Source organism: Ursus maritimus, unplaced genomic scaffold (assembly GCF_017311325.1).
Source record: "Ursus maritimus isolate PB19 unplaced genomic scaffold, ASM1731132v1 scaffold_8, whole genome shotgun sequence".
In the NCBI taxonomy this organism is placed as follows: domain Eukaryota; kingdom Metazoa; phylum Chordata; class Mammalia; order Carnivora; family Ursidae; genus Ursus; species Ursus maritimus.
This window is the reverse complement of record NW_024426996.1, coordinates 14,021,576-14,048,752: the sequence shown is the minus strand read 5'-3', so window position 1 is coordinate 14,048,752 and position 27,177 is coordinate 14,021,576. Positions and strand designations below refer to the sequence as shown.

The 27,177-nt window shown below is 37.6% G+C and overlaps 1 protein-coding gene across 1 annotated transcript in view; it reads left to right on the top strand.

Moving 5' to 3' along the window:
- The window catches only part of PTPN13 (protein tyrosine phosphatase non-receptor type 13), a 139,760-nt gene extending 115,316 nt beyond the window's left edge, over positions 1-24,444 (top strand). Inside the window, exons 36-47 of the mRNA XM_008706172.2 lie at positions 1,881-1,942; positions 4,074-4,167; positions 5,084-5,221; positions 5,320-5,408; positions 8,824-8,879; positions 11,260-11,366; positions 13,163-13,311; positions 14,817-14,907; positions 17,010-17,347; positions 19,110-19,325; positions 21,235-21,297; positions 23,712-24,444. Coding sequence (XP_008704394.2) covers positions 1,881-1,942; positions 4,074-4,167; positions 5,084-5,221; positions 5,320-5,408; positions 8,824-8,879; positions 11,260-11,366; positions 13,163-13,311; positions 14,817-14,907; positions 17,010-17,347; positions 19,110-19,325; positions 21,235-21,297; positions 23,712-23,807 — 1,499 coding nt within the window. The 3' untranslated portion in view covers positions 23,808-24,444. The remainder of the gene's footprint in view (positions 1-1,880; positions 1,943-4,073; positions 4,168-5,083; positions 5,222-5,319; positions 5,409-8,823; positions 8,880-11,259; positions 11,367-13,162; positions 13,312-14,816; positions 14,908-17,009; positions 17,348-19,109; positions 19,326-21,234; positions 21,298-23,711) is intronic.
- Positions 24,445-27,177: the final 2,733 nt, after the last annotated feature.

Below are 27,177 nucleotides of genomic sequence, written 5' to 3'. Positions count from 1 at the left end.
CTTGACTCCCACAGAACTGATTTCTTTATGAGTTCTGAAAATCATATAGTTATCAATAATAGGAACTCTCTTACAGTGATGGGAACATAAAATGGTATAGCCATTTCATAAAACAGGCAATTTCTTAAAAATTTAAACATGTGGGACACGTGGGTGGCTCAGTTGGCTAAGCAGCTGCCTTTGACTCAGGTCATGATCCCAGGGTCCTGGGATTGAGTCCCGCATCAGTTTTCTTACTCAGTGGGGAGCCTGCTTCTCCCTCTGCCTGCCACTCCCCCCTGCTTGTGCTCTCTCTCTCTCTCTCTCTGACAAATAAAATCTTCAAAAAAAAAAAAAAATTAAACATGTGCCTCCCATATGGTCCAGCCATTCCACTTCTCTTTTGTTTACTCAAGAGAAAAGAAAGCATATACCCACACACAAAAACCTGTACACGAATGTTTTAGCAGCTTCCTTTGTAAAAGTCAAAATCACAAACCACTCAAATGTCCAAAAATTATTGAGTGAATAAACCAATATATCCAAACTGAATACTACTTAGTAATAAAAATGGTCTGTTGAGACATAAAACAACATAAACAAAATAACCTCAAACTATGACTCCAGAGTGAAAAGCCAGACAGAAGAGAGTTTATACTGTATTATTCCATTTATTCAAAGTTATAGAAAATGCAAATTACAGTGACAGAAAGCAGATTAGTGGTTGCTTGGCGACAAAGAAGGTGAGAGGCAGTTAGGGGAACAGTAGGGAGATTACAAATTATAAACTATTGTATTTTATACTATTGCAGTATGATTTTTTTGAGCCAGTAGTTTATTATTAGTATACTTTTTTAGTATTTTTCCTGCAAGTTTAATAATGTATTATATCTCCTGAAAATGATATTAAAAGGCATTCTTGGCTCTTTGTAACATCATCCACATAATTACAGAAATTCCTCCCTACAAATTTCATGTCAACCTTCATCTTTCTAGGTGGAATTTTTTTTTTTAAGATTTATTTATTTGAAAGCATGCAGGTGCACACAAGTGGGGGGAGGAACAATGGGAGAGATTCTCAAACATAGTCCCCCCTGAGCGCAGAGCCCCACCCTGGGCTCGACCTCACCACCCATGAGATCATGACCTGAGCCAAAATCACCAGTCCGCCACTTAACCCACTGAGCCATGCAGGTGCCCCTCTGGATGGCATTATTTTTAGGTAATTCTCAAACGGAAGTCCTTGAAGACACATACCTATTTTTTTCCTTTTCTATTTTTTTTCCTTTTTAACTTTTCCAAACTTTACTATACCTTTCAAAATCTCTTAAAAATATAATTTAATGAAGCAAATTATTTTTAAATATGACTTTTTAACTGTAAGAGAGAGAATTTCATTTTAGTGAATGTATTGAATCTTCATACTGATGTGCTGAGAGTTAAAATTAACGTTTGGTTTAGACATATATTAAAAGTTCTGTGGGGTTGTATCCATAACTCATTTTACTGTGTTAAATTGATAGCCTTTATGAAATGATATGAATGACTCGCTACCTTCCCTTAAATAGTAAAGTGAGTATAGGTCAGCACCTGTGATACCTCTCCCATTCAGCTGGGGTAATTTATATTCAATGTCTCACACTAAAATCATTCAGCCCAAACTGAGCTCTCGTGCAAACTACAATATTTTCTTTCAAGAAATTAGCTTTTTTTCCTTGGGATAAACCCTTTTGTAGTATTTGATTTCATCCGGTTGGTTTTAAATCACTTTGTAATATGACCTCTTTTGGTGTACTAATAAAAATGAGAATATGCACAGAAATGTGGGTGTTCTTTCACTCTTTTCATGTCCCTATTGTTCCAGCTGGCTCTTCCCTGAATTTCTGTGTTGTCCCTTTCAGGTCATCACCCTGTGGAGTCTTGCCACAAGCCTGCCCTCACTCCTAGTAATTCATTCTCCAAGGTAAGGAAAAGGCCACCTTCTTCGTGTCGTACTTCCTTAGCTAAATAACCAGCTTGTTTGTCTTGAGCCAAACTGATTTCACATTTGAATATTTGCCTTTTTTCGATACATGTAGTGATAGTACGAATCTATTTTAGGGAACTCATGGGCCTTGCTTAGTAAAGCACACAGTGAACAACCCCCACAGAAGCAACCTTCCATTATTTGGCACACATTTAGCTCTTATATAAACTAATTACTTGTATAGATAGCTTTAGTGCTGGGATATTTTTTATCAATGTACACAATTCTTCTGGTTGTGTCTTAGATACCCAGAAGAGAAGAATATATATAATTAAGAGTCCTTTAGGTTAATGTTGACCAGCAGTGACTCTCAAATGACAGTTCTGGACTGCTAGTACAGACAGTACTGACAAAAAAAGTACTGACAAAAGATAGAGGCTTACTTGCTTTTTAAAAGACATGGAAAATGCTTTACCACTTAAGCAAATATAAGAACCTAAATCATTTAAGATTAGCATGGAAAAATATGGAGGTGATTTAACAAAACTACTTTAATACATAACTAAATTCCACTTGGAGCTTTCTCTTTAAGGCCTTACGTATGCCTGTTCGTTGGTTAGCATTTCTGTTTTATGATTTTCTTTTGGCATGTGATGTACATTCTGAAATGATCCCAGCTGGATCTTCATTTTGTGGAATTGTTTAATCCCATACACATCCCATTACAGTCTGTTCTGAACCCCACTATTTGAAAGTCTTTGCATATAAGATCCAGAGCTGAGGCATTGGTCTCCTAGGAATCTGAAAATTGTATCATCTCAGCAAGATTTCTGGATAAGAGCTGGATTTAGCGTAGAAGGAAAATTTGGTGACCAGTAGGTCAAAATTCTCTGTCTTTCAGCTCACGGGTCCAGCAACTCCTGAAAAGGTGTTGCAGTAGAAGAATTATTAGGCAGAAATGATTGGGACACAAAAATAACTGAGATACAGCAACACCCACTATTCCCTGTTTATTCATAAGGTCTACAATTAAGCTGGAACTCCTGAATTTTCATGTATTTCTAGTGTTAGTCATACTTATGGTGTTCATTTTCTTTTTAAATATCAGCATGTTGTTGAAAGGGAGACGGGGAGAATTTTTGTTTAAATTAATATAAAACCCTTAGGAACTAGGACCTTTGTTCTTCATAGTTGCAAACATTTTTTGTTGGAGTTCAAATCTTTCAGGAAGTCTCTCAAACAATATTCTGTTCTTGATGCTAACGTCTGTACTATGAATTTCTTGTAAAGATTGCAGTTTCACAATCCAGTAAAACTTGACATTATATAACCACTAGTTACGAAGAAATAATTCTGTTGCATCTACCATTTCTACTTTTTCTCAATAAAAAGAGTAAGATCTTCAGAGCAAACCACCTTTTATTTGTATATAATTATTTTAATTTATTCTCATCATTTAATTTTGCATTTATGCTCAAATCAGTTTTCTTTCAATAGGCCATGCACCATGAAGCATTCACAGTTTCTCATTGAATTAGAAAGTTACATTCTATTCAATAATTTACAGTTATGTTCCCATTGTTACCTTTCTTAAACTGACATGAGTTTAGACTAAATCTTTATACCCAAAAGTTGACCAGAACGCTAGAGTCTGTGTCCAAGTCGCAGCTTCACAAATACTTAAAAGATTATTTTTTCCCTTTCCCTCAACTTCTAAGTTCAGTGATCCATAAAACTTTCCTTAAAAGTTTTATGAAAGATAAGTCCCATAAAATATGCCTCAAAAAAGAGATTCAAACAGACTTAGGAAATACCGCATAATAGAGTTTTCTTTGGCAACTCAAAATTTATAATAGTAAACATTGTGAGAATTCTTGGAATAAAAATAATTATTTGATGTTATGTAATCTGTTTTCAGAGATTTTGATGATGGAAAGTCCCCTCCTCTTTGTACATTCCATTGTACTGATGTTTCCTAGAAACACTTATCTATTATGGGTAGATAAAAATGGATTTTGTACTAAGAAAGAGGGAGAGAAGGACATGGTGAGACAATCTACAGTCCCTCCCTAATCCTGGAAGTTAGTAAAATAGTAAACTAATGATTTGCTCTGGTTTCATACTTCAGGTTAATGGGGAAGAAATAATTGAAGTTTTGTACACTGAAGGAAAATGCTCTACTTATCAGATGAAGGGATCAGCAAACTTGATTCTCTCCAAAGGTAGTTTTCCATATCAATCATCCAGTTACTCTAAATGCCCTAATAATTCAGGTAATAAAGAAATATTAGGTATTGGGCTTACATGTTCCTATAGTGTAAAAAGGAAGGACTGTTGTTCAAAGAAATAAAAGAACAGTGTAAAATTAATTATTTTTAGTGGCATTACTGTACAAATGTCCTATATTCATTCTCATCTCTAATATTAAAAATATTTTTAAATGATAGAAAAGATAGCTGTTTTTGTTTGATAGTGTCGCTTATATTCTTTGAAGCAGCAATTCACCTAATAATTTAGAAAATGTTTCTTGAAGATGTTTGGGCTGCCCTATTATATCCTTAATCTTTGTAAATTTTCTTTCTTTTTTTTTTTTTTTTTTTAAGAGATAGCATGTGCACAAGAGCACACATGGTGGGGGGGAAGGGGCAGAGGGAGAGGGAGAGAGAGAATCTTAAGCAGGCTCCACGGCCAACACAGTGTGCGACGCGGGGGCTCAATCTCATGACCCCGATATCCTGACCTGAGCCAAAAACCAAGAGTTGGACCCTTAACCGACTGAGCCATCCAGGCACCCCAGTATATCCTGAATCTTTGTAACATAACTTCTTCAGTTGAGTTTCTTTCATGAATTAATAATTTGGGATTAATTTAGGAAAATAAGCATGAAGTTATTACTTCACAGCATAGATTTTGGTTTATCCTTTTTCAGTTATATTTCTGCTTTCGTCATGGCAGCCAGAGTCATGCTGGGACTAGAAATGACTAGGTTCCACGAGTGTAAACTGCTTTTCTGCTCCTGGCTGCTTCTCAAAGGAGATGCTTAAAATCTGAAAGATCTGCTATCTTCAATTTGACAGTGTCTCTTTCTCGTATCACTATTTTTGAAGTAAAATCTCATGTAAATTCCTGCTTTTCAAGAATCGAATGTACAAGAAGATGATATCTATGATGATCCTCAAGAAGCTGAAGTTATTCAGTCTCTGCTGGACGTTGTGGATGAGGAAGCCCAGAATCTTCTAAACCAGAACAGTGTGGCAGGAGATGCCTGTGTTCCAGGTAAATGACCCAGAATGGGTAAGCTGGTACACTGAGGAGTACAAAAAGGCCTCTGGGGAGCATTTTAACCCCTTTTGGCCTATTTATGTCTCTCCCAGGTTCATTGAAAACCAACGGGAAATTACCTGAAGATAGAGCAGAAGATACAGACTGTGATGGCTCACCATTACCTGAAGATTTTGCAGAGGTAAGGATAATACCTAGATGAACACTCTCAAATGCTGTATCCTGTTAGAATTACGTAATCCTTACTGAAAACTTGCTTTCTCTGCTGAGGCCTTACCTCTGCCTCCAACGCCTCCACCATTTCCGATTCCCCAGCACTGCTCACCCCCTGCCCTGACCGTGGCATTCACAACTTTATATTTATTTGTCTGGTTCCCATAGGCATTTGAGTTTGTGGCCTGTCCTAGTGTGCTTGGACTATCATCGCAAAATACCACCAACTAGGTGGCTTAAAATACAGGAATTCATTTTCTCACAATTTTGGAGGATGGAAGTCCAAGATCAATATCCTAGTTGGGTTGGTTTCTGATGAGACCTCTCACCTTGGCTTGTGGATGCCCAGCTTCTCACTGTGCCCACATGGCCATTCCTCTGTGTTCATGCACTCCTGGTATCTTCTCTTTTTCCTTATGAGGACACCATTCCTGTTGGATTAGGGCCCAGTCCTTATGACCTCATTTAGCTTTAATTACCCCCATAAAGACCCTGTCTCAAAACATTGTCACATTGTGGGTTAGGGCTTCAACCTGTGAATTCTGTGGGATCACAATACAGACCATAACAAAGTCTTTGCTTCAACCAGTTAAAAAATGTACAATTAAGTAAAATTTCATTCACAATAGTTAAAAACAAATAAAAGCTATAGGCATAAATTCAACCCAAAATACTTAAGACCTATACTATGAAAACTTTAAAGCTCTACAAAGAAGCAAAAGAAATATTAAATATTTCTATTCTTTGATAGAAAAACCTTAAATTTAAATTCTCCCTAGATTTACCCATAAATGAAATAATTGTCCCATAAAATATTTCAACGTTTTTTTTAAAATGAGAAGAGTGGCTTGATAAAATGATTTTAAATTTCACATGGCAGAAATTAGGATGTAAAGCTGTCCAGTACAAATCTAAAAATTAAGGTTCTGGGGCGCCTGGGTGGCTCATGCAGTTAAGTGTCTACCTTCGGCTCAGGTCATGATCCCAGGGTCCTGGGATTGAGTCCCACATCTGGCTCCCTTCTCAGCGGGGAGTCTGTTTCTCTCTCTCCTTCAGCTCCTCCCCACTACCCCCATTCATGCTATCTCTCAGATAAAGTATTTAATTAAAGCTCATATCATATAAGTTATTCTACCACCAAAGTACAGATAGATCCCACAAATTTGCACCTTGAGAATTCAAGATGTTTAAGACCAAACATTTTGGGCCAATCCATCCTTAAAATTAATAAATTGACATACGAATATATGGGACTTCTACTTCAGAAGAGATTTTAACTAAGCATAAGCAAAACAAAGAAAGTAAAAAAAAAAATTTCAGGAAAGGAGGAAACAAAGTACTGAGATAAAAATGTGAAGTATCATTTGTACCAAACTCTAAATGTATTAAAATTACTATGGAAATTATATTCATAAGCAGACAAATTCGAAAAAGACAAATATGACTAATCTCCATAGCTGAAAAGAAGACTAAGGAATATTCTGGAAAAGTTTTCTGTTTCATCTTATATTTCTAGAATATTGCCTATATTTGGGTAATTTTAAGCTTCTTATAACTTCTGAAAATATTCAGTTTTCATAAGTGCATCTCTTTGGGATCACTGTAAACAAGTTGTAGATTATTTACTGAATTGGTTCAGAATAGTGTATTCTACAACCCTGGAAGCTTTGTGGGTTTTTTTTTTTTTAACTTTTATTATTGAAATATAGTTGAAATACAGTGGTATATTAATTTCAGTTATACAACATAGTGACTTGACTCTATATATTATGCAGTGCTTGCCGCATTAAATGTAATTTATCACCTGTCACCATACAGAGTTATTACAATATTACTGACTTGTTTCCAGTGCTGTACTTTTCATCTTCATGACTTACTTATTTTATAACTGAAAGTTTGTACCTCTTAATCCCCTTCACCTGTTTTGCCCACACTCCCACCCCCATCCCCTCTGGCAACCACCAGTTTGTTCTCTTTATTTATGAGTCTGTTTCTGTTGTTTTTGTTCATTTATTTTTTAGATTCCACATCTCAGTAAAATCACACAGTATTAGTCTTTGTCTTATTTCACTTAGCTTGATACCCTGTTGATCTATCCATGTTGTCACAAATGGCGAGATCTCATTCTGTTTTATGACTGAGTAATATTCCATTGTGTGTATATACCACATCTTTTTTATTCATCTATTGATGGATACTTGGGTTGCTTCCATATCTTGGCTATTGTAAATAATGCTGCAGTAGGGTCACTGGCTCGCTCAGATGGTAGAGCATGAGACTCTTGATCTCTGGATTGTGAGTTCAAGCCCCATTTTGGGTGTAAAGATTACTTAAAAAAAAAAAGGTGCAATAAACATAGGGGTACTTCTTTTTAAAACATGTTTTCATTTTCTTTATGTAAATACCTGGTAATGGAATGACTGAATTATGTGTACAACCCTGAAAGTTTTAGGGTTTTAACCCTATGGGCCAAAAGTTAAGCTACTAATCATGGTACTATAAAGAGTATAGTATAGTGCGGTCATTTGTCACTCTACTGTAGTTTGTCACTCTACACTTGACTACCTCTTAATGAAATACTTAAGGCCAATGTCTGAGTCTTATTTATGAATGAAGGAATGAATGCCAGTTGGCATCTTCTTCTAATTGTAGCAAACTGCTGCTGCACTATTTGGGTCTCTGAGACACCATACTCCGTTACAGTATGAGCTGATTGATCTATGTTCTCCATGGAGAGACTCCTCACTATATTAATAAAAGGGAAAGATAATTTAACACATTGAAAATTACTAAGATATTCCTGGAGAGCCCATTTTCAAATTTTAAAATTCAAGTAGTGTAGGAACGCCTGGGTGGCTCAGTCGGTTAAGCGTCTGCCTTCAGCTCTGGTAATGATCTCCGGGTCCTGGGATCGAGTCCCACATTGGGCTCCCTGCTCAGCAAGGAGTCTGATTCTCTCTCTCTCTCTCCCTCTTCCCCTCCTCACCACTCATTCTCTCTCTCTCTCTCAAATAGATAAAATCTTTTTTAAGAAAATTGAAGTAATATAAAAGCATATTCCAAGTATGCCTATCTAAGTAATCAGACTTTAGCTTTTCATCTTGCTTTTTCCTTACCTCTATACTATTAATATCCCTTATAAGAAATGAAAAGCCAAGATGAGTGTGAAGGTGAATAAGTGGAACCAGCGAAAACTCTTGGGTCACTGAAGATGCCTTAGCCATAGTTTGACATTATTTGAATGTCATATGTGTCTTTGTTGTAGGAGGATGGACATAACAGTAAATATAGGAAATAATTAACAAGAAAAAATGGAACATCATGAGATCGTTTGATTTTTTTTTTAAATGGGCTAATGTGATTTTTATTTCTCTTTATTTTAGTCTGTCAAAATGAATGGCTGTGAAAAATATTGTGAAGAAAAAGTAAAAAGTGAAAGGTAAGAAAATATTCTTTTAAAGATAACAATTCCATTCCTTTTTAGAAGTGCTCTGAAGATTTTCATGTAGTTGTTGCTTTTGAAATTAATTTATTCTTTTCCAATAAAATGAAAATATTTGACTAAATTATGGACCTAAGGATGAATATTCAATATTTTAAAAATACTATTACAAGGAGGTTCTAGTGACATGTGACAATGTGTTTGTTAAAACATTCCTCCGAAAAAGAAGTATATCCTTGACCATGGGAAAAATGAAAGAAAGGTCTAAAAGGGAATGTGCCAACAATGATGACAGTGATTATCTTCTAGTAGTATTAAAATAAAACGGAAGAAGATAGGAAACATTTTAACACCCCACAATTTTGTTTCTTTCTGAAAACAGTTTCTAATACAAAATGGATTTTTCCTGATACTTTATTTAGTGTTTTAAAAAGTTATATATATATATAAGTTGGCCAACAAAGTGTACGAAAATAAATTTGGCTCCATATCAGATGATAACCTAAAAATCAAAGGGAGCTACTTGCATTTTCCTAAAAAAGCAAATTGACAGTGAATTTTTCACTAAGTAAAGTTGACAAGGGGGTACCTATTATTATTGGAGAAACGTATACAATTTAAATTTAAAAGATTAGCAAATATCTGGGCCAGCTGCCAATAGTTATAAAGATACAGGCTCTACTCTGTTAAGCAGGGGAAGGGGAGGAAGGAGAATAGGTAGATTAGTATATGTAATTTATTTGGGAGGCAGTTAGAAATACTATTAAGATATAAATTTTATCTGCATGTTACTCACTCTTGGAAACACTTTCTTTTTAATTTTAAGACCTCTGAAATGATATACAATCATCAATATTGTTTCTTTCTTAATGTAAACAAAATAATAGTGTATCTTACAATGATGGGTGTCATAGAGTCAAAGAACTGTGGTACATAACCTTCAATCTAGTAATTTTATTTCTAAGAATTGCTCCCACTACTATGTGTGTACAAAGACATTTCTACAAAAATGTAATTGCAACATCATGTATACTTCTTTAAAAAAATAATATACACAAAATAAATTACGGTATACTAATACAATCACCCATGAAATACTAAAGCAGCTAATCAAAAGAATGAGAAAGAAGGATGGAAGGATATCCAAACTATATCCTTGCAGACAAAATATACTTTATGACAAAAAAAACTCATAAATGCAGAGCTTGCAAATTAATTGTTAATTGTAACCCACAATTAGCTGAAGTAGAGGAAAATATCCACCATAGAAGCAGCATAATTGCTGCCCCCCATGACATTTGGGGAGCATTGTACATGTCTTGCTTTAATGGTGTGTACTAATGTCATCAGACAGGTGTACTCTGCTTTGTTCCCCCTGAATATCAGAAAATGAAAAAATGTGTTCAGCCTTTTACATTATCCTTTTTCACCTCATCACTAAACATTTCTCCTGCCTAGATTCTCTTCCCTAGCCATCTACCTTACCAGGGAGATGGCCTCTACTATGTACCCCTAGAATAATGAGAATTTGTACTGTGCTTTACATTGAGTTCCCTGATACAGAAGTGTCCTTCTAGCCCCCAGTTGTAGCAAAAGGTGGGTGTCCATCAATAGGGACTTCTATAAATAAAGATACATCCATACAGTACAATAGTAGGTAGCTATTAAAAAGACAAGAGAGGTGGGGCGCCTGGGTGGCACAGCGGTTGAGCGTCTGCCTTCGGCTCAGGGCATGATCCCGGCGTTATGGGATCGAGCCCCACATCAGGCTCCTCTGCTATGAGCCTGCTTCTTCCTCTCCCACTCCCCCTGCTTGTGTTCCCTGTCTCGCTGGCTGTCTCTATCTCTGTCGAATAAATAAATAAAATCTTAAAAAAAAAAAAAGACAAGAGAGGGTCGCCTGGGTGGCTCAGTCAGTTAAACATCCAACTGTTGATCTCAGCCCAGTTCTTGATCTTAAGGTCATAAGTTCAAGCCCCAGTTTGGGCTCCATGTTGGGCTCCACACTGGGCATTGAGCCTCCTTAAAAAAAAAAAAAAAAAGACAAGAGCTATATCAGCACAATCGTAATGGGTTATCCATGTTGGAGGTCAGAAACAAACCACCACTTCCTCTGTCCCCAAGAGGACTCCTTCAATCTAAGGTTCAAAGACAGGATTTGCTGAGGATAAATTTTAGACTATATTAAACAATTCTGTACTTCAGTTTAATTTCCATCTACCAATGAATTTTAGAAATCGTGGACTTGGTCTTTTTTAATCAGATGTTCTCTTTTTAAATATGATAATTGTAGAGGAAACAAGGGGTTCAAGGACATAATATTTAATTTCAGGGACAAAACTGAAGAAAATATTACCATTGTGTTTTGTTGTCATAGCTTGATTCAAAAGTCACAAGAAAGGAAGCCTGACGATGACGACGAGATAACATGGGGAAGTGATGAATTGCCGATAGAAACAACAAACCATGAAGATTCCGTTAAAGGCAAGAATTTTAGGAGCAATTTTTTGGTCAAAAATAATAGATAAAAAAAATAAGCGTTTGAAAATTACAGTTTTGAGAATATATGGATGTGTTATTTCACTGTACGTGTACATTATCTGGTTCCATACATAAAGTAAAATCGCATAGACAAACATCAACATTCAGTTGTAATAACTAGATATTTGTACTAGTATTTGTAGATATTTAGCTGTAGCCTAAAATTCTCAGTGGCCTAAAGTCAAACACAGAAATAAATGTGTAAATACTTTAATTAGAAACACAAAGTCACAATTTTGCCAATCTGGACAAGAGTTGAGGAATGCATTTTATTTACAATAAAATAGGTAGAATAGCTCAAAGACAGGAAATTATTACCCTTGCATCTCAACCTCATTTTTTAAAAACAGGCATTAATTGCTCTGTTTCTTTCATTTTATAACTGAGCCAGTGGAGAAATGAGGCTCTCTCCAGTGTATCATTTCTCTTTTTTTTATAAAGGCAATGTTACATTAATGCAATGAAAGACGTGCTTTGTAATCTGAAGTCTTAGCTGTTAAAGGAAATTTTAAAAAGTTGAATTAACACTTTTTCGGTTTAGGTAAATTGTTGGTGTCAGTGATGGTGCTCCTGTCAAATTATATAGCCCAGGCTTGTCTCCAGCCTTTGAGCTCCTGTTGCCTTTACACTCAGTTCTGTAAAAGCTTGGAGTTATTTTTTATAAGTGAATTCTGTATTTACAGTTAGCCTTAGCTGGATGCTCAGCTTCTTCAAGTGTCTTGTACAGCTTTGTAAACCCCCCAGAGCCTAGCGCTATTGTTGCCCACAGAGTAGCTGCATCATCAGAAGGCATTAATCAACTGTTTACAGCTTTGCAGCTACACTTGTAGCTGCAAGACTATAGCAAGAACTCTCTCCTACATTTTTCCAGGATAATAGTTGCCTTCCGGTATAAGCAGTTTCCATAGAGCAGATACTAAACTAGATACACATCCCTTCTAAGACACTGATATCACTCGTTTGATAAGCTCCTGGAGACCCCAGGTTTTCATTTCTATTGAGAAAACTGTCAAATGCCCAAGATACTAGCACTGAGTACCAAGTGGGGGTAGAGAGAGGAGGCATCGGTGTTTCTAGTGCAATGTCCCATTGTAAGGAGTTTCTGAAGCATCTCCCTTCATCTTTTTCCCCAGGGTGCTTGGAAGCTAATTTAAGTGCAAAGTAATAATGGGACTAGATACATTTTCATCCAGAAAATAGTGTCATTTGAGTCAAGAGAAGCAAAAAAAATTTAAACTCTTCTAGAAACTGTAAATACATGAGAGCCAAGAGCCTTAGGAATTTTTGAACAGTCAGTGAGATGTTTCCTTAAAAGTTGGGTACAAGGGCCTTGCTGTGGCCAAGATTTTATGTTGATGGTACGTATCTGCCTACCTGTTCTCCTGCCTTATTAATTCTAAAGTCTCTTGCTTTCATAAAAACAGGTGAGGTGAGAATAGGTTCAAATCAGTTCCCTTATTTGCTAAGTCAGTTTGGGGCAAATTTAAAAAAAAACAATAAAAACCAACCACTGTTAGTGCGCCCGGGTGGCTCAGTAGGTTAAATGTCTGCCTTCAGTTTGGGGATCATGATCTCAGGGTCCTGGGATCAAGCCCCAGGTCAGGCTCCCTGCTCAGTGGGGAGTCTGCTTCTCCCTCTGCCTCTCCCCTACCCCTACCCCACCCTTGTGTTTTCTCTCTCCCTAAATAAATAAAATCTTCTAAAAAAAAAAAAAAAATCAACTGCTGTCTTTTTGTTAGATCATCCCTTTCTGACAAATGAGGAGCTTGCTGCACTCCCCATCGTCAAAGTGCTTCCCTCTGGTAAATACACTGGTACCAAGTTGAAGTCAGTCATTCGAACATTGCGAGGTTTATTAGATCAAGGAATTCCTTCTAAGGAGCTGGAGGTAAGTGGCTTCTGCCAGTGATTCTTTCTCAAAATTTTATGCAAAGTTAGGAGAAATTGTGAGAATGTCCATTACTTTATAACTTTACCTCCAACTAAAATGACCATCTTGTCCTATCCAGCAGGAAATTAATTTTTCCAACTAGGATCCTAATAGTATCGATTTAAAGAGATCTCTTTAACCACTTTGGAGCTTGACAAATCTCCCCAAATATTACCTTCTCTGCCTCTTAGTAGAGATTAGAGAGGCTTTTTTTCTTTTAAGTCAAGTGTCAATTCCAGACATCCACTGAACTTTATAATTAATACACTGTACATATGGTTCATTAGCAACAGTTTCTAATTTAATACAGCCCCAAAATTATGCCTCTCCATTCAGTGCAGCAGTGGTTCAGAGCCCTTGCTCATGTGGTCTTGCTGGCAACATCCATATTTACCACTAGGCAAAAGAGGAATGTAGCACCACTGTGGTTTTGGGGTTTACCTTGTTCATCTCCCTCAAACTATATGCTTACTTTGCCCACTTCCTGAGCTTTTCATAGCCACTGAAGTGAAAGGAGCTAACTTCTCTTGAGAGCCTCTGGAATGTGCTAGATGCTTTGTAATACTCCAGACAATGTAAATCACATTAATAGATTTGGGAAAAGTCCATAGTAGTTGAGGTATACTCTTCCTCTCCATTTTGCAGCAATTATTTCTTCTTTAAGGCTTAAGTTTTAATGTCACCATTCCAAAGACCTGCCATCACAACTCTTTTTAAAGTAGACCTCTATTTTTCTCTAACGTAACAGCTTGTTAATTTTCTTCAAAGCATTTATCACAGTATTTGTTTCCTTCTTTACTGCCTCTTTCTTCCACCAGTCTGTAAGCTCAAGGAGAACCAGAATCATATCTGCTTTCTCACCACTGTATTCCCAGCACTTATTACAGTGGCCTGCATCTAGTAGGCATTTTCCATATATATATATGAATGGATGGATGGATGGATGGATGGATGGATGGATGGATGGATGGATAAAGAGATAAATGGGTGGATTAATGAGTGAATGGAAAGTGAGAGTTAACTTTAAAACCTAGAACTATCTAACCACAACTCTACCACATGGGCTATCTATGACCCCACAGACAATATTGTCAAGAAATTCTTCTGCAGCTCATTACTTTAAGCCAAACTTGCTTTTATAAGTTTTTTTTTTTTCTTAAAACATAATTATAGACCTCTTTAAACTGAAATTTAAAATTAAGGTAAAAAGAGTAGCCTCGCAAATTTAGTTGACTACATGTTAAAGATATTTACAGCAATATATTTCAACAACTAGTATATCAGGTTAATATTGGGATTTTAGACTTGCTTATCTTGACAGGAAATGCCTATTTCTTAACACTCAAAGTCTGCCCTGTGATCAGTAGCCAATTTTACACCCTGCATATTTAAAGCATTTGCACTTATTACTGAAATACTGCTTATCTCAACAAATTTAACTTTATTTCCATTTTTTCTTGCAGAATCTTCAAGAATTAAAACCTTTGGATCAGTGTCTAATTGGACAAACTAAAGAAAACAGAAGAAAAAACCGATACAAAAACATACTTCCCTGTAAGTTTAATTTGGCTTCAAATCAAATATATGTCTAATATAATTTGAACTGATTTATAAGTTTTATGCTAGTTTACCCTATCTCTCACACAAGTGTGCACACACACACACACACACAAACACATATTCAGAGATTTACATCAGTAACAAATACATTTAGATATACAATGTGAATTCCTTTTAAAATTACCTATGTATTCTGAAAATCAATCAGAAGAGTCTTAACTAAAGATTTATTTATTTGAGAAAGAAAGAGAGTATGCACATACATAAGGGGAGGGAAGGGACAGAAGGAGAGGGAGAGAATCTCAAGCAGACTCCCCGTTGAGTGTGGAGCCCGAGCTCCATTCATATGACCCCGAGATAATGACCTGAGCCAGAGTCAAGCGTCCAGTGCTTAACCGACTGAGCCACCCAGGCATCCCAAATCAGTGATTTTAAGGTCTCTTAAATATATGAATTGGCTTCTACAGGAGGGGTTGCCTGGTTAGCTCAGTTGGTAGACCATGTGACTCTTGATCTCAGGGTCATGAGGTCAAGCCCTACATTGGGTGTGGAGCCTACTTAAAGAAAAGAAAGAGAGAGAGAAGGGAAGGGAAGGGAATTCACTTCTGGATGAGCACTAAAAAACCTTAGTTCATGTGTCACACCAACATCTATTTATTCCACTCATTTTAACTTTAGAGAAATATCTATGATACATTATACGTGCATGTGGCTGCAATGGTATCAATAATGGTACTAACGGGTTGCATTATAGTTTGAATTATTTCAGATACTAGGAGGAGAGAAAGGAATTCTTTTTACCCACATTTTACCAGTTTCACCAATCAACATGTGACTTTTTAAAATATATATGGATATAGCCAAAATATTAATGTCTAGTAACTATTTTTTAAGAAACTTCTTATAGTAATCATCAGCCATATTTATACATCTGTATAAGCACAGTGGATTCCATCGTGTGTGATACAATGATCCTATCTTTGCCAGGAAGTCATAAATTAAAAGATCTGTAACAGAACCAATAGTGACAAGTCATGTAATAAATAACAGTACAAATGAATTTTTTCAACCAAGTTGGAAGACACAGAATTTATTTTGGAAAAGTTCCTGTGAAAAGTGAATCTTAGCACTTTAAAAATGAAATTGAAAATGGTCAGCATAAAGTAGGTGGGAATTATTTCAGCACCCACCCCCCAAAAAAGGCCAGACTAGTATCTCAGAGTCAGGTGGGATAAGCCATAAATCCAAAACTACTGAGTATCCGGATTTGTTTCCATGAATTAAGAGATAGAAGTCAAGTAATTGAAGGGCAATTAATGGAGGATTTTGAAACCTATTACGAAAGTCATAATTTGATAATCATAGAAATTACCAGTTAAATTTAGAAATGTTTTAAATGGAAATGACTTTTGATGTATAAGTACTTACAAATTAATTCTCTTGGATAAGATGACTTACATATACTTTTCATTGGTTTGAAAATTTATATTTTGACCATGAAATTACAGACAAAGACAGGGGCCTATATGCCTGAAGAATAAAATGAGCTACCTTTTTATTTATTGTGTTTATTATTTTGGCTGCTGATTTAAAAGAATGTAATTTAATTAGATGAGCAAGAGGTAATTATGCCAATTATATTCGTAATAAGTACTTAAATATTAATCATTATAATACTAATTTTTATTTTATGAAATAATCTCTTGGCATTGTCATTCAATAAATTCATTATTGTCATTAAAATAAGATGGATAAGAAGTAGCAGAGTTATGTTTGTTTCTCCAGGAACCTATTAAGAAGTTCTAAATGTATCAATTAATTTATTAATCTTAATTTTTCAACCACATCTGTGTAAATAATATCAAACTGTCAGAAACTCACTGAGTCGACATCTTAGATATACTTAACAAGAGCAAAATGAGTAAATATAAAATGATTTGACTGTAACTTGAAAATATGCCTTTATTAAAACATGTTTGTGATTTCATTTATGATTCTGAGGAATTTCTCATAATGTCTGACTCACCCTGTTTATAAGGCTCTTGTTTAAAAATACATGATACAGCTGGCTCTGTTTTGTGGTGGGAAATTCACAGATGATGCTACGAGAGTGCCTCTTGGAGATGAAGGTGGCTATATCAACGCCAGCTTCATTAGGATACCCGTGGGAAAAGAAGAGTTCGCTTACATTGCCTGCCAAGGACCTCTCCCTACAACTGTTGGCGATTTCTGGCAGATGATTTGGGAACAAAAATCCACAGTGATAGCCATGATGACCCAAGAGATAGAAGGGGAAAAAATCAAGTGCCAGCGCTATTGGCCCAACATCCTAGGCCAAACAACAATGGTCAGTGACAGGCTTCGGCTGGCTCTCGTGAGGATGCAACAGCTGAAGGGCTTTGTAGTAAGGTCAATGGCCCTAGAAGAGATTCAGGTAAGTGAGTTAAATCTTACCATCTCCTAAGGCTTATCTCCCAGTTGGAATGCAGGCCTGGACACTTTCCATAAGAGCATCAGTATATTTCTAAACAAAAGACAGCAACTTCAGGCTTCCCAATTCAGTGGAACTAATGTCAGCCATTATTTTTTATCTAATAGAAACTTAAATATGATCTTCTTCACTGCCAATTTCCTCTGGTATGTACTGTATTAGGATGAAAATGAGAATACAGGCCTTTAAGGTGACCATCCATCATCCTTTGCTTAGTGATAGAACAGAATGGCTCAGAAGCTATGTGCTAGAAATGTTTTTTTTTTTAAGGTCAAACCTCTAAGAAGAGTGAATAAAACTATTTTTTAAAGATCTCTAAGTAGCAAATATTCCCCCATAAACACAACATATTTGGTAATACATGGGCAATTGTAGCATAAATGTTTGTCATTTGGGTAATTCCTTCTGCAGCCACCTAACCACTGAATCAATTTAGCTTAAATTAGATAAGTGGATACACCTTAAGTAAAACTGCTATTTTTCCTCACCTCCACACCCCCTCAATTTCACCCTCCTCCCCCACCCCCGCCACAGTAATACTAGCTTAAGTGTAAGTGTGGTTGACCCTTAGGGGCACTGACTCCCATGCAGTCCAAAATCCACATATAACTTTTGACTCTCCAAAAACTTAACTACTAATAGCCTACTGTTGACTGGAAACCTTACCAATAACATAGTCAATTAACACAAATTTTATATATTATATGTGTTATATACTGATTCTTACAACAAAGTAAGCTAGAGACAAGAAATTATTAATTAAGAAAATCAAAAGGAAAATACAGTACTGTGCTATAAAAAAATCTGTGTATAAGTGCACATGTACAGTTCAAGCCCATGTTGTTCAACGGGCAACTGTAATGGGTTTCCTGTTGGACTTTGACTTGATTCTATGGGTTACATGTAAACATAGCCTAATGATTTCCTTCATGGTTTTTGGTGTGATTTTATAAAGAATTAAAGATTATACCTTCTTATTCACACCAGCCTACCCATTACTTGTGCTAACACAGTTGTTCAATATTCCTTAAATGATTTGTTTGATTAATACATTGTAGAACTTGGGCCCTGTTATGGAATCTAGGGATTCAGCAGTTAGCAACACAGACAAAAAGAAATCCCTGACCTCGTGGAGTTTACTTGTAAATGAGGAAATACTAGTGTTGATGGTGCTGTGAAAAAAACCCTAAAGGAGTTGAGTGAGCTCCAGGGATGAGGGGGCCAGGAGGGATCTCAGTCAGAAAGAGCAAGTGCAGGGGCCCTGGCTTGAACTGTGCCTCCTGTTTTTAAAGAACCACAGAGAGGTCCCCGCAGGTGGAGCAAAGTGGCCACGAGGAGCAGGTCCGGGCTGAGAAGTAGCTGAGTCAAATTATGCAGGGCTTGTAAGGCATTGCAATGACTTTGGCTTTCATCTAGAGTGAGTTTAAAGTGGAGTCATTCAGAAAAGGTTATTATTCATATCATTGTAATCTGCTTTTAGGGTTTCAAAAAGTAGTTTTTACCGGTGTTTAAAATGTGGATTTAGCAACCTCCTTGATAAAGACCCTGCATGTGTTGTTTGATGGAGTCTTTTTGTCTCTTGCACCTGTCCTTTGATTTGATCCAATGGGCAAGTCAAAGTTTGAAAGGACAGTATATTATTAAGAACTAAACATATGTGTGAACAATACAGTATTTATCTATTGCTTCTGTTGTACAATTTCAGACAGGAGAGATACGACATATTTCTCATCTGAATTTCACTGCCTGGCCGGACCACGATACACCTTCTCAGCCAGACGACTTGCTCACTTTTATCTCTTACATGAGACACATTCATAGATCCGGCCCAATCATCACACACTGCAGCGCTGGCATTGGACGTTCAGGGACCCTGATATGCATAGATGTGGTCTTAGGATTAATCAGTCAAGATCTTGAAGTGAGTACAAGATATAGGCTGAACTAGCTTTAGATCAGATTTAACAGTGGAATCTAATTTTTAATAGTATGTTATGACCTTGGAATTTTTTTATTTAGCAGGGGTTTTGTCGGGGGGGGGAGGGCAGTACTTAAGATTCTTTTAAATAATCTCTATACCCAACGTGGTACTCGAACTCACAACCCCAAGATCGAGAGTCACGTACTTGACCGACTGAGGCAGCCAGACACCCCCATTTAGTAGCTTTTATGAATGCCTTAATTTTCTTACTATATCAGATTGTATTTTAGGGGCCCCTGGGTGGCACAGTTGGTTCAGTGTTTGCCTTTGGCTCAGGTCATGGTCTCAGGGTCCTGGGATCGAGCCCCACATTGGGCTCCCTGCTCAGTGGGGAGTCTGCTTCTCCCTGTCCCTCTGCCCGCCCATGCTCACTCTCTCTCAAATAAAATCTTTTTTTAAAAATTGTGTTTTAGTAAATGTTCAAAATCAGATCATAATCAAGAAGAAATAATACTTCAATTTTATATTTGTTTTACTGATTTTAACCATGTGCTCAAAATCCCTTATGCAGTATTGCATTTTACTCTTTACAGTCTGTAGGCTTGTATAAGGTAAAGTCAGTGTCACGGTCACATTTAGGAATAGAATATTAAAGCACTGGGGCACCTGGCTAGCTCGGTCAGTAGAGCATGCAACTCTTGACCTTGGGGTCCTGAGTGCAAGCCTCACATTGGGTGTTGAGCTTATTAAAAAAAAAAATACACACACACACACACCTGGGTGGTTCAGTCAGTTTAAGTGTCTGTTGCTCAGGTCATGATCTCGGGGTCCTGGAATCTGGTCCTGAGGTGTGCTCCTTGCTCAGCAGGGAGTCTGCTTGTCCCTCTGCCCCTCCCCCCACTTGTATGCTCTTGCACTCTCTCTCAAGTGAATAAATAAAAATCTTTAGAAATATATATATATAGAAGCACAAAAGAAAGTATATTTATGAAATAAAAAGGCATTCTTTTTTCTTGCTATTGTTTACCTATAAATGGGAAATGTATGCTTTGTTGTACAAGTTCATGCTAGTCTCTAAACAATTACTCCCACTTTAGAAAATACTACTGTGTAAACAAAATTAATGAGTATAATCTTACTTAAAATCTAAATTAGTATGAAACTTACTTAAAATGTTAGAATATCTTCCTGAACATAAGCAATTAAAATCATGGCTTTTTTTTTTTTTAAGATTTTATTTATTTATTCGACAGAGATAGAGACAGCCAGCGAGAGAGGGAACACAAGCAGAGGGAGTGGGAGAGGAAGAAGCAGGCTCATAGCGGAGGAGCCTGATGTGGGGCTTGATCCCAGAACACCGGGATCACGCCCTGAGCCGAAGGCAGACGCTTAAGGACTGCGCCACCCAGGCGCCCCTAAAATCATGGCTTTTAAAGAATTTTCATTAAAAGTAGTTCTATCTTGCTCTTCACACGCTATTGTATCTACCATAATCATTTAAGTAGAACAAAACAAAGTCTCTTTCTCCCTTGTTTCAAACTGATAGTATCAGTGAAGATAAAAAGATCAGGAATTTCATTCTGAAAAGCAAACTGTAGGAAAAATAGTTTGCCTTTTTTTTTTTTCAATGTTGATACTAGAAATTAGTCAATTTCCAGAGAGGAGAGAATTTCTTTTGGGGATTTGTTTGTTTTTGTTGGGGATTTTCAAACAGAATAACCTCCCCTAATTCTTACAAAGATCATAAATAAAATTAACAAATGATGGCAGGGTCAGTCCACTGACTTATTTTGTCCAGAACAGTTTCCTGAGACTGCTTAAAGGAGAAAGAGAATGAGGTATGGAATCTTTGGGGTTCAAATTCAGTAACCCTTTTTATCTAACGCACAGACCCTGATTTCTTTGGCAGTTTGACATTGCTGACTTAGTGCGCTGCATGAGACTACAAAGACATGGAATGGTTCAGACAGAGGTGAGTCTTGGTTGGTGTCTTCTAATGAGGATTTTTGTGAAGATTCTGATGTTTTCAAAATTCTGCTTAAGGAACCATTTCTCTTCTTAAAGGGTCCCCACATTATTACATAAAACCAAAGATTTATGGTGGTAAAGGACTTTTTTTTTTTTAAGCATTAGGACTAATTCAGAAAAATTAAAATATTTCAAAGATATGTCGTTTAAATTTTGCCTTTCATTTCAATGCAGGAAATGAGGAAATGCAGTATCTGCACTGAACGATATGCAGAGAATGGGGCGGCATGTTGAGGGGGAAATTGGGGTTGGTACAAATAGAGTATAATTAGTGGCATTCTTTCCCCATTCCGAACTTTAAAAAGATATAGAAGGTAACATTCTTGCCACAGAAATTCCCTGAGAAGGAATGGATTCAGCAGCATTGACGAGAAGTCCGGAGGGCAGACTGGAGTTGCTTGGCTTGGAGAAGGCACTCTTGGGGGAGAGTGAATGGGTAGTTCTGTGTATCCTCTGTTTTGATCATTTTTTCATTTCTCTGACCTGAAATCAAACCATGGGTTCTATCACCCGCTGACCTACAGACATGTCTTTCACAGGAACTGTATTACATAGAGTATCTGTCTGGTCTGAGTGGTTCTGCTATCCTTATTGTCTGTATTGTGAGGGGGGATATGGAAGCTATTTTCATACATCTGTAAATTCACATTTCTCTACCTCTTAAAGAATACAGAAGTATACTATCTTTAAAATTAAAATTTGCCTATTTTCCCTTCAGGTACATTTTTAATTCAAGTTAAATCTCCTAAATATTAAGCTGATTTACATATTTTTTTAGGTCAAGAAAGCATACTGATCTGTATAAGCAGTCCCTTAGACCCAGAAATTTCACTCATTCAACAGATACTTACTTACCGAGTGCCTGCTGCGGACCAGGCACTCTTGTGGGTGCTTGGAGCACAGCAGTGATTGGAACAAAGACCCCTTCATGGGGTGGTGATGAGGAAGGCAAATATTCAGCAGGTTAACTAAGTAAGTTATGTAGGATCTTTGAAAGCGGTAAGTGCTTTAGAGGAAAAAAAATAGAGTGGAGCAAAGAGGTTGAGTCGTGGTGGGCTGGGGGAGGTAGTTTAAATAGGGTAGCAGCCCTGAGAAAGTAACGCCAAAGCAAAGACTCGAAGGCAGCGCAGTGCGGAGCTTGAGGCTCTCTGGAAGTAAAGCACTTCAGGCAGACAGAGCCACCTGCTCTGAGGCAGGAGCAGGCCTGGTGTGGTTAAGAATGGCCATGGCTCGTGTGGCTGGGTGAGAAGGGGAGGTGACAGGGCCAGGGCTTTCCTCTGAGCGAAATGGAGACCTCACAGGATTATCAGTGTGGACTCACATGATCTGACTCACATTTTAAAGGTCCTCTCTGGCTACTGTGTAAAAACAAGACCCGACCTGGGGAAGAATATGCAGGGTTAGAAGCAGGGAGGTCAGTTTAGTGGCAGGCAGTGGGCCCAGACTGGAGTAGTGTGGCTACAGGGAGAAGAGGACATTATGTGAAGGAGGTTTGCTAATGGATTGTTGGTGGCATGACAGAGTCAAGGATGATTGTGTGCAAATGTGGGAAAGTTAAAATACAGCTGAGCACAAAGGAAATAAAAGGGTGACTTCTACTACTCTTCAGAATTGTTGATGTTTTAAGCAAACTTCTTACATTCTTTAAGGCCAAGCACATGTGTACAGGCATGAATGCTCATATACACACAACTATTTTAAACAAGATTCAACTGTAGTTAGTGTTTTATTACTTTCCATTTAGTATATTGTGAATGTTTTCTATCTACCTTCAGACTCATTAATTCCTTGCAAAATATAACAAGAAAATTCAGATCCCTGCACCATCAACCTAATAGAGTAATTTCACCAAAAAAGAGTTAATTTTCCAAAAACTTTGATTTCTATATTCTTTTGTTCCAAATATTTAAAGAGTATTATTTTGTGTAGCTTCTTGGGTATTAATTTCTTGACATTTCAGGACATCAAGATGAGTTCAATAAATCTAGAGGGAATTTTTTAGGAAGTTTATTTTTCCATTATAAAAGCAAATCATAAATATTACCAAAGCACAGAAATAAAGTGCCCTACCACAGAGCATTTCAGTTAGGACTCTGGGTTATTTCTACCTGCCCACTCACTCACCCCCAAGGCTTTGCCCCTCCTCATTTTGTCAACCTGGTTTCAGTTTCTTACCACTTTTATGACACTGCACAATTCTATATCCACTTTTTATATTAAACATTATCACAAAATTTTTCCATATTTTCAAAATTACTCAAGCATTTCATATATATATATATTTCATATTATACATCTAGAGTCTTCTCTCTCTCTCTCTCTCTCTCTTTTTTTTTTTTTTTTTTTTTTTTGCCATAGGATCAGTATATTTTCTGCTATCAAGTCATTCTTTATGTGCTGACACGTCTTCAAGCTGAAGAAGAGCAAAAAGAACAGACACAGCTTCTGAAATAGCATGAAAAGAACAGCCTCCTGGATGTTTCTTCATCTCACTCCCAACCTCCAACAGGTGTTCCTGTTCTCTACTTAAAATAAATATCACAGGGCAGCAAGTCCATACAATATTATTATGCTTATTCTCCTCTACCTTAGAGGGGCATTCTTCACAACAATAAATAATGTTGAAATGCTGTATTTTTACAGCTACTTTAACCTGTGATAATAATTTAAAAATTTTTAACACTAACTGAACAGTGCAGATCTTAATTATGATTACGAAAGCATTTGATTATAGTTGATGTTACAAGGACACACCGACTCTATTTTTAATGCACCAGTCTTGTTTATAGCAAAATTCTTTCCCAGTATTTTAATAGAGTTATTTTATAGGGGATACTTGAAACCAGTATTTAAGCTTTAAATGACAGTAATATTGACATAGAAAAAAGTAGCAAATGTTTACTGTATCAGTTTCTAATGTTTACTATATAGAATTTCCTGTAATATATTTATATACTTTTTCATGAAAATGGAGTTATCAGATACATTTGTAACTGCATTGTTATGCATCATCTCACTTTGTAAATAAAAATACATCTTAAAAATATGAACAAGCCAGCGTATGCAGACAAATTAAACATTTTCAGCTGTGTGTTCTTTCTTTCTTTTTTTTAAGTAGGCTCCGCCCCCAGTGTGGAGCCCGGTGCAGGGCTTGAGCTCACAACCCTGAGATCAAGACCTGAGCTGAGATCAAGAGTCGGACGCTTAACTGACTGAGCCACCCAAATGCCCCTTCAGTGTGTTCTTTCTTTTTTTAAAAAAAAATTTTATTTAAATTCAATTTGGTTAATATATGCTGTATTATTAGTTTTGGGGTAGAACTTAGTAAGTCATCAGTTGTATATAACACCCAGTGCTCATTACATCAGGTGCCTGCCTTCCTTAATGCCCATCACCCAGTTACCCCATCCCCCCACTCACCTCCCCTCAGTGTGTTACTTCTTAACACTCAGGCCCCTGGGGAAGCAAGAAGTTTTGAACCCCAACTTCCCATCTCCCCACTTGGTCCCTGTCATGCCAGCCACATGGACCAAGACTGTTGTTGGAAACCCTGGTAGATCTTCAGGGTCTGACATGAGGGTCATGTACTGACCAACAGTAGCTAAGACATTCAGTCTCCCTGCTTTCTGCCTCCCTGTCAGTCAGTGGTGCCAGCTTCCTGTGCCTGATACATAAATCAGAAGACTTTCAAGTTCTAATTGAAGTAAAACTCAGAATATCTAAGCTGACAAGGGATCATCAAAAGAAAACAATATCACATTTCCTGGGAGGTTATATTTGGTTCTGCCTGAAGAGAAAGAAATCTGCCTCAGAGAGCCTGCTTCTGATTCTCAGCACTGACCGCATTTCCCTCAGTCCTAATTCTGCCACCGGTTTTCCACTCAGCCATGAGTGATGGCAGTGTGAAACCTGGGAGACTGCTTGCTTCGCCCTCAGGGAACCAACCACTTGGAACTAGTGAACTTGAATCTCTGATCTTGCCCGAGGGCAACGATGTGCTGGAACCCAATCCTGAGTAGCAGGCACTGTTTGAGGGAGAAGACAGCAGGAAATGCACGGAGCCCCCCGGCCGTGCATTTGACTGCCCACCTGGGGAAGTAGCTCCAGGTCTGGCAAGAGAAGCATCACCACCACCGTTCCTGCTTCAGTCAGGACAGTCTTTGAGATTGCATTGTAGCTGAACATTTCATTTGAAAAATGGTCTCTGTTGCTTTAAAAGATATTTGGAAACCTCAGTTCTGAGCGCATTGGAATCCTGAGTCCTTGTTTTCCTGTCATAAGCACAGGAAACCAGGCCAGCAGGGCGCTGGGAGCCAGTACAGCTGGAGGTGATCAGCTATCATCTGCAGTCAACAACAGAGATGGGAGAGGGGGAAGCTGAAGAAGGATCCTTTTTCTGGAAAGAATGTAGCTAGGAAATGGAAACTGTGGCAAGAAAATGTGGTTTCAGTTTACGACCCAAATGGAAACTTCATTATAGCAAACATGTTGCCGCCCTCATCTGGGACCTGGCTCCACTACTTGGAATGGGATGAGACATTGGCTAGGGCCACTCTGGTTAGAAAGTGCATGGCACTTGTATGGCAAGGCCACAGAGCCAGAGTGGCACATGGAGGCACTCAAACGTCAAATGAAAGGATGAATACAACATGGCTCTTAACACACATTAGATAGCTAAGTACTACAAAATATACACCAGATGATGTAACGGCTCAAACATAATAGAAGCTTATTTCTCATGTACCTAACAGTTCTGGACAGGTGAACAGCTCAGCAAGATAGCTCTCTCTCCAGTTTTCAGGAACCCAGGCTGATGGAGGTTCTATAATCAACACACAACTTCCAAGGTCATCCTGGGAATTGTCTCCATTCCCCCAGCCAGAAAGGAGAAAGCATAGAGGACCACCTGTGGGGGGATGTTATGAGCTGGGCAGGCCTAGAAGCAAAGCACATCGTTGCCACTCATTCCATCAGCAAGAACTGGCCAAACAGTGGCCAAACTGGCCGCTGAGTGCAAGGAAGCGGGAAACGAGTTGGCCAGAACACCTGTTTGCCCATGACAACTCTGTGCTACAGAAGGGGAAGCATAAATTGTGATGGAATCTATTTCTAAAACTGAAGTTGTGTGTTGTATAACAATGGGTGGTGTTTGTTTTTTTAAGATTGTATTTATTTGAGACAGAGAAGGAGAGCAGAAGCAGGGAAGAGAGTCAGAGGGAGAGGGAGAAGCAGGCTCCCTGCTGAGCAGAGCCTGAGGTGGGGCTCCATCTCAGGACCCCAGGGGCATAACCCAAGCTGAAGGCAGACACCCAACCAACTAAGCCACCCAGGCACCCCAAAAGAATGGTATCTTAAGTATAGTCCTAAGCATAGCAGGATTAGAAACAGCATTTGTCCCCAAATCAAAACTTCTGTAAATGCCATTAATAAAAATATTTCTGAATTATGTTTAAAAGAGAAAAATTGCTGTTGAGAAAAACATCAGGTGTTCACATCTGTGGTTCCAGATAGCTTGCTTGATCTCTTGCTTTTAAAATGGCTGTTTATCTAAATGCAATCTGAGACATCCAAGAAGTTAAAAGAACAGCTCCCCAAAGTTATCCTCTGGTGATAGATACCTCACATTGAGAGAATGTGTTCCCATTTTACGTAATTCAGAAATGTTCGGGGTACTTTGTTATGGTGGAGATAAATGTAACAAATTATGCATTAACCTGTGTAATATTTTAAAGCCAATGGAAATTGCAATATATTAATTTGGAATTGCATTTGCCTGCAAGTTGCCAAAAACTAACCAAATGGGCTTTTACAAATTAGAGATTTC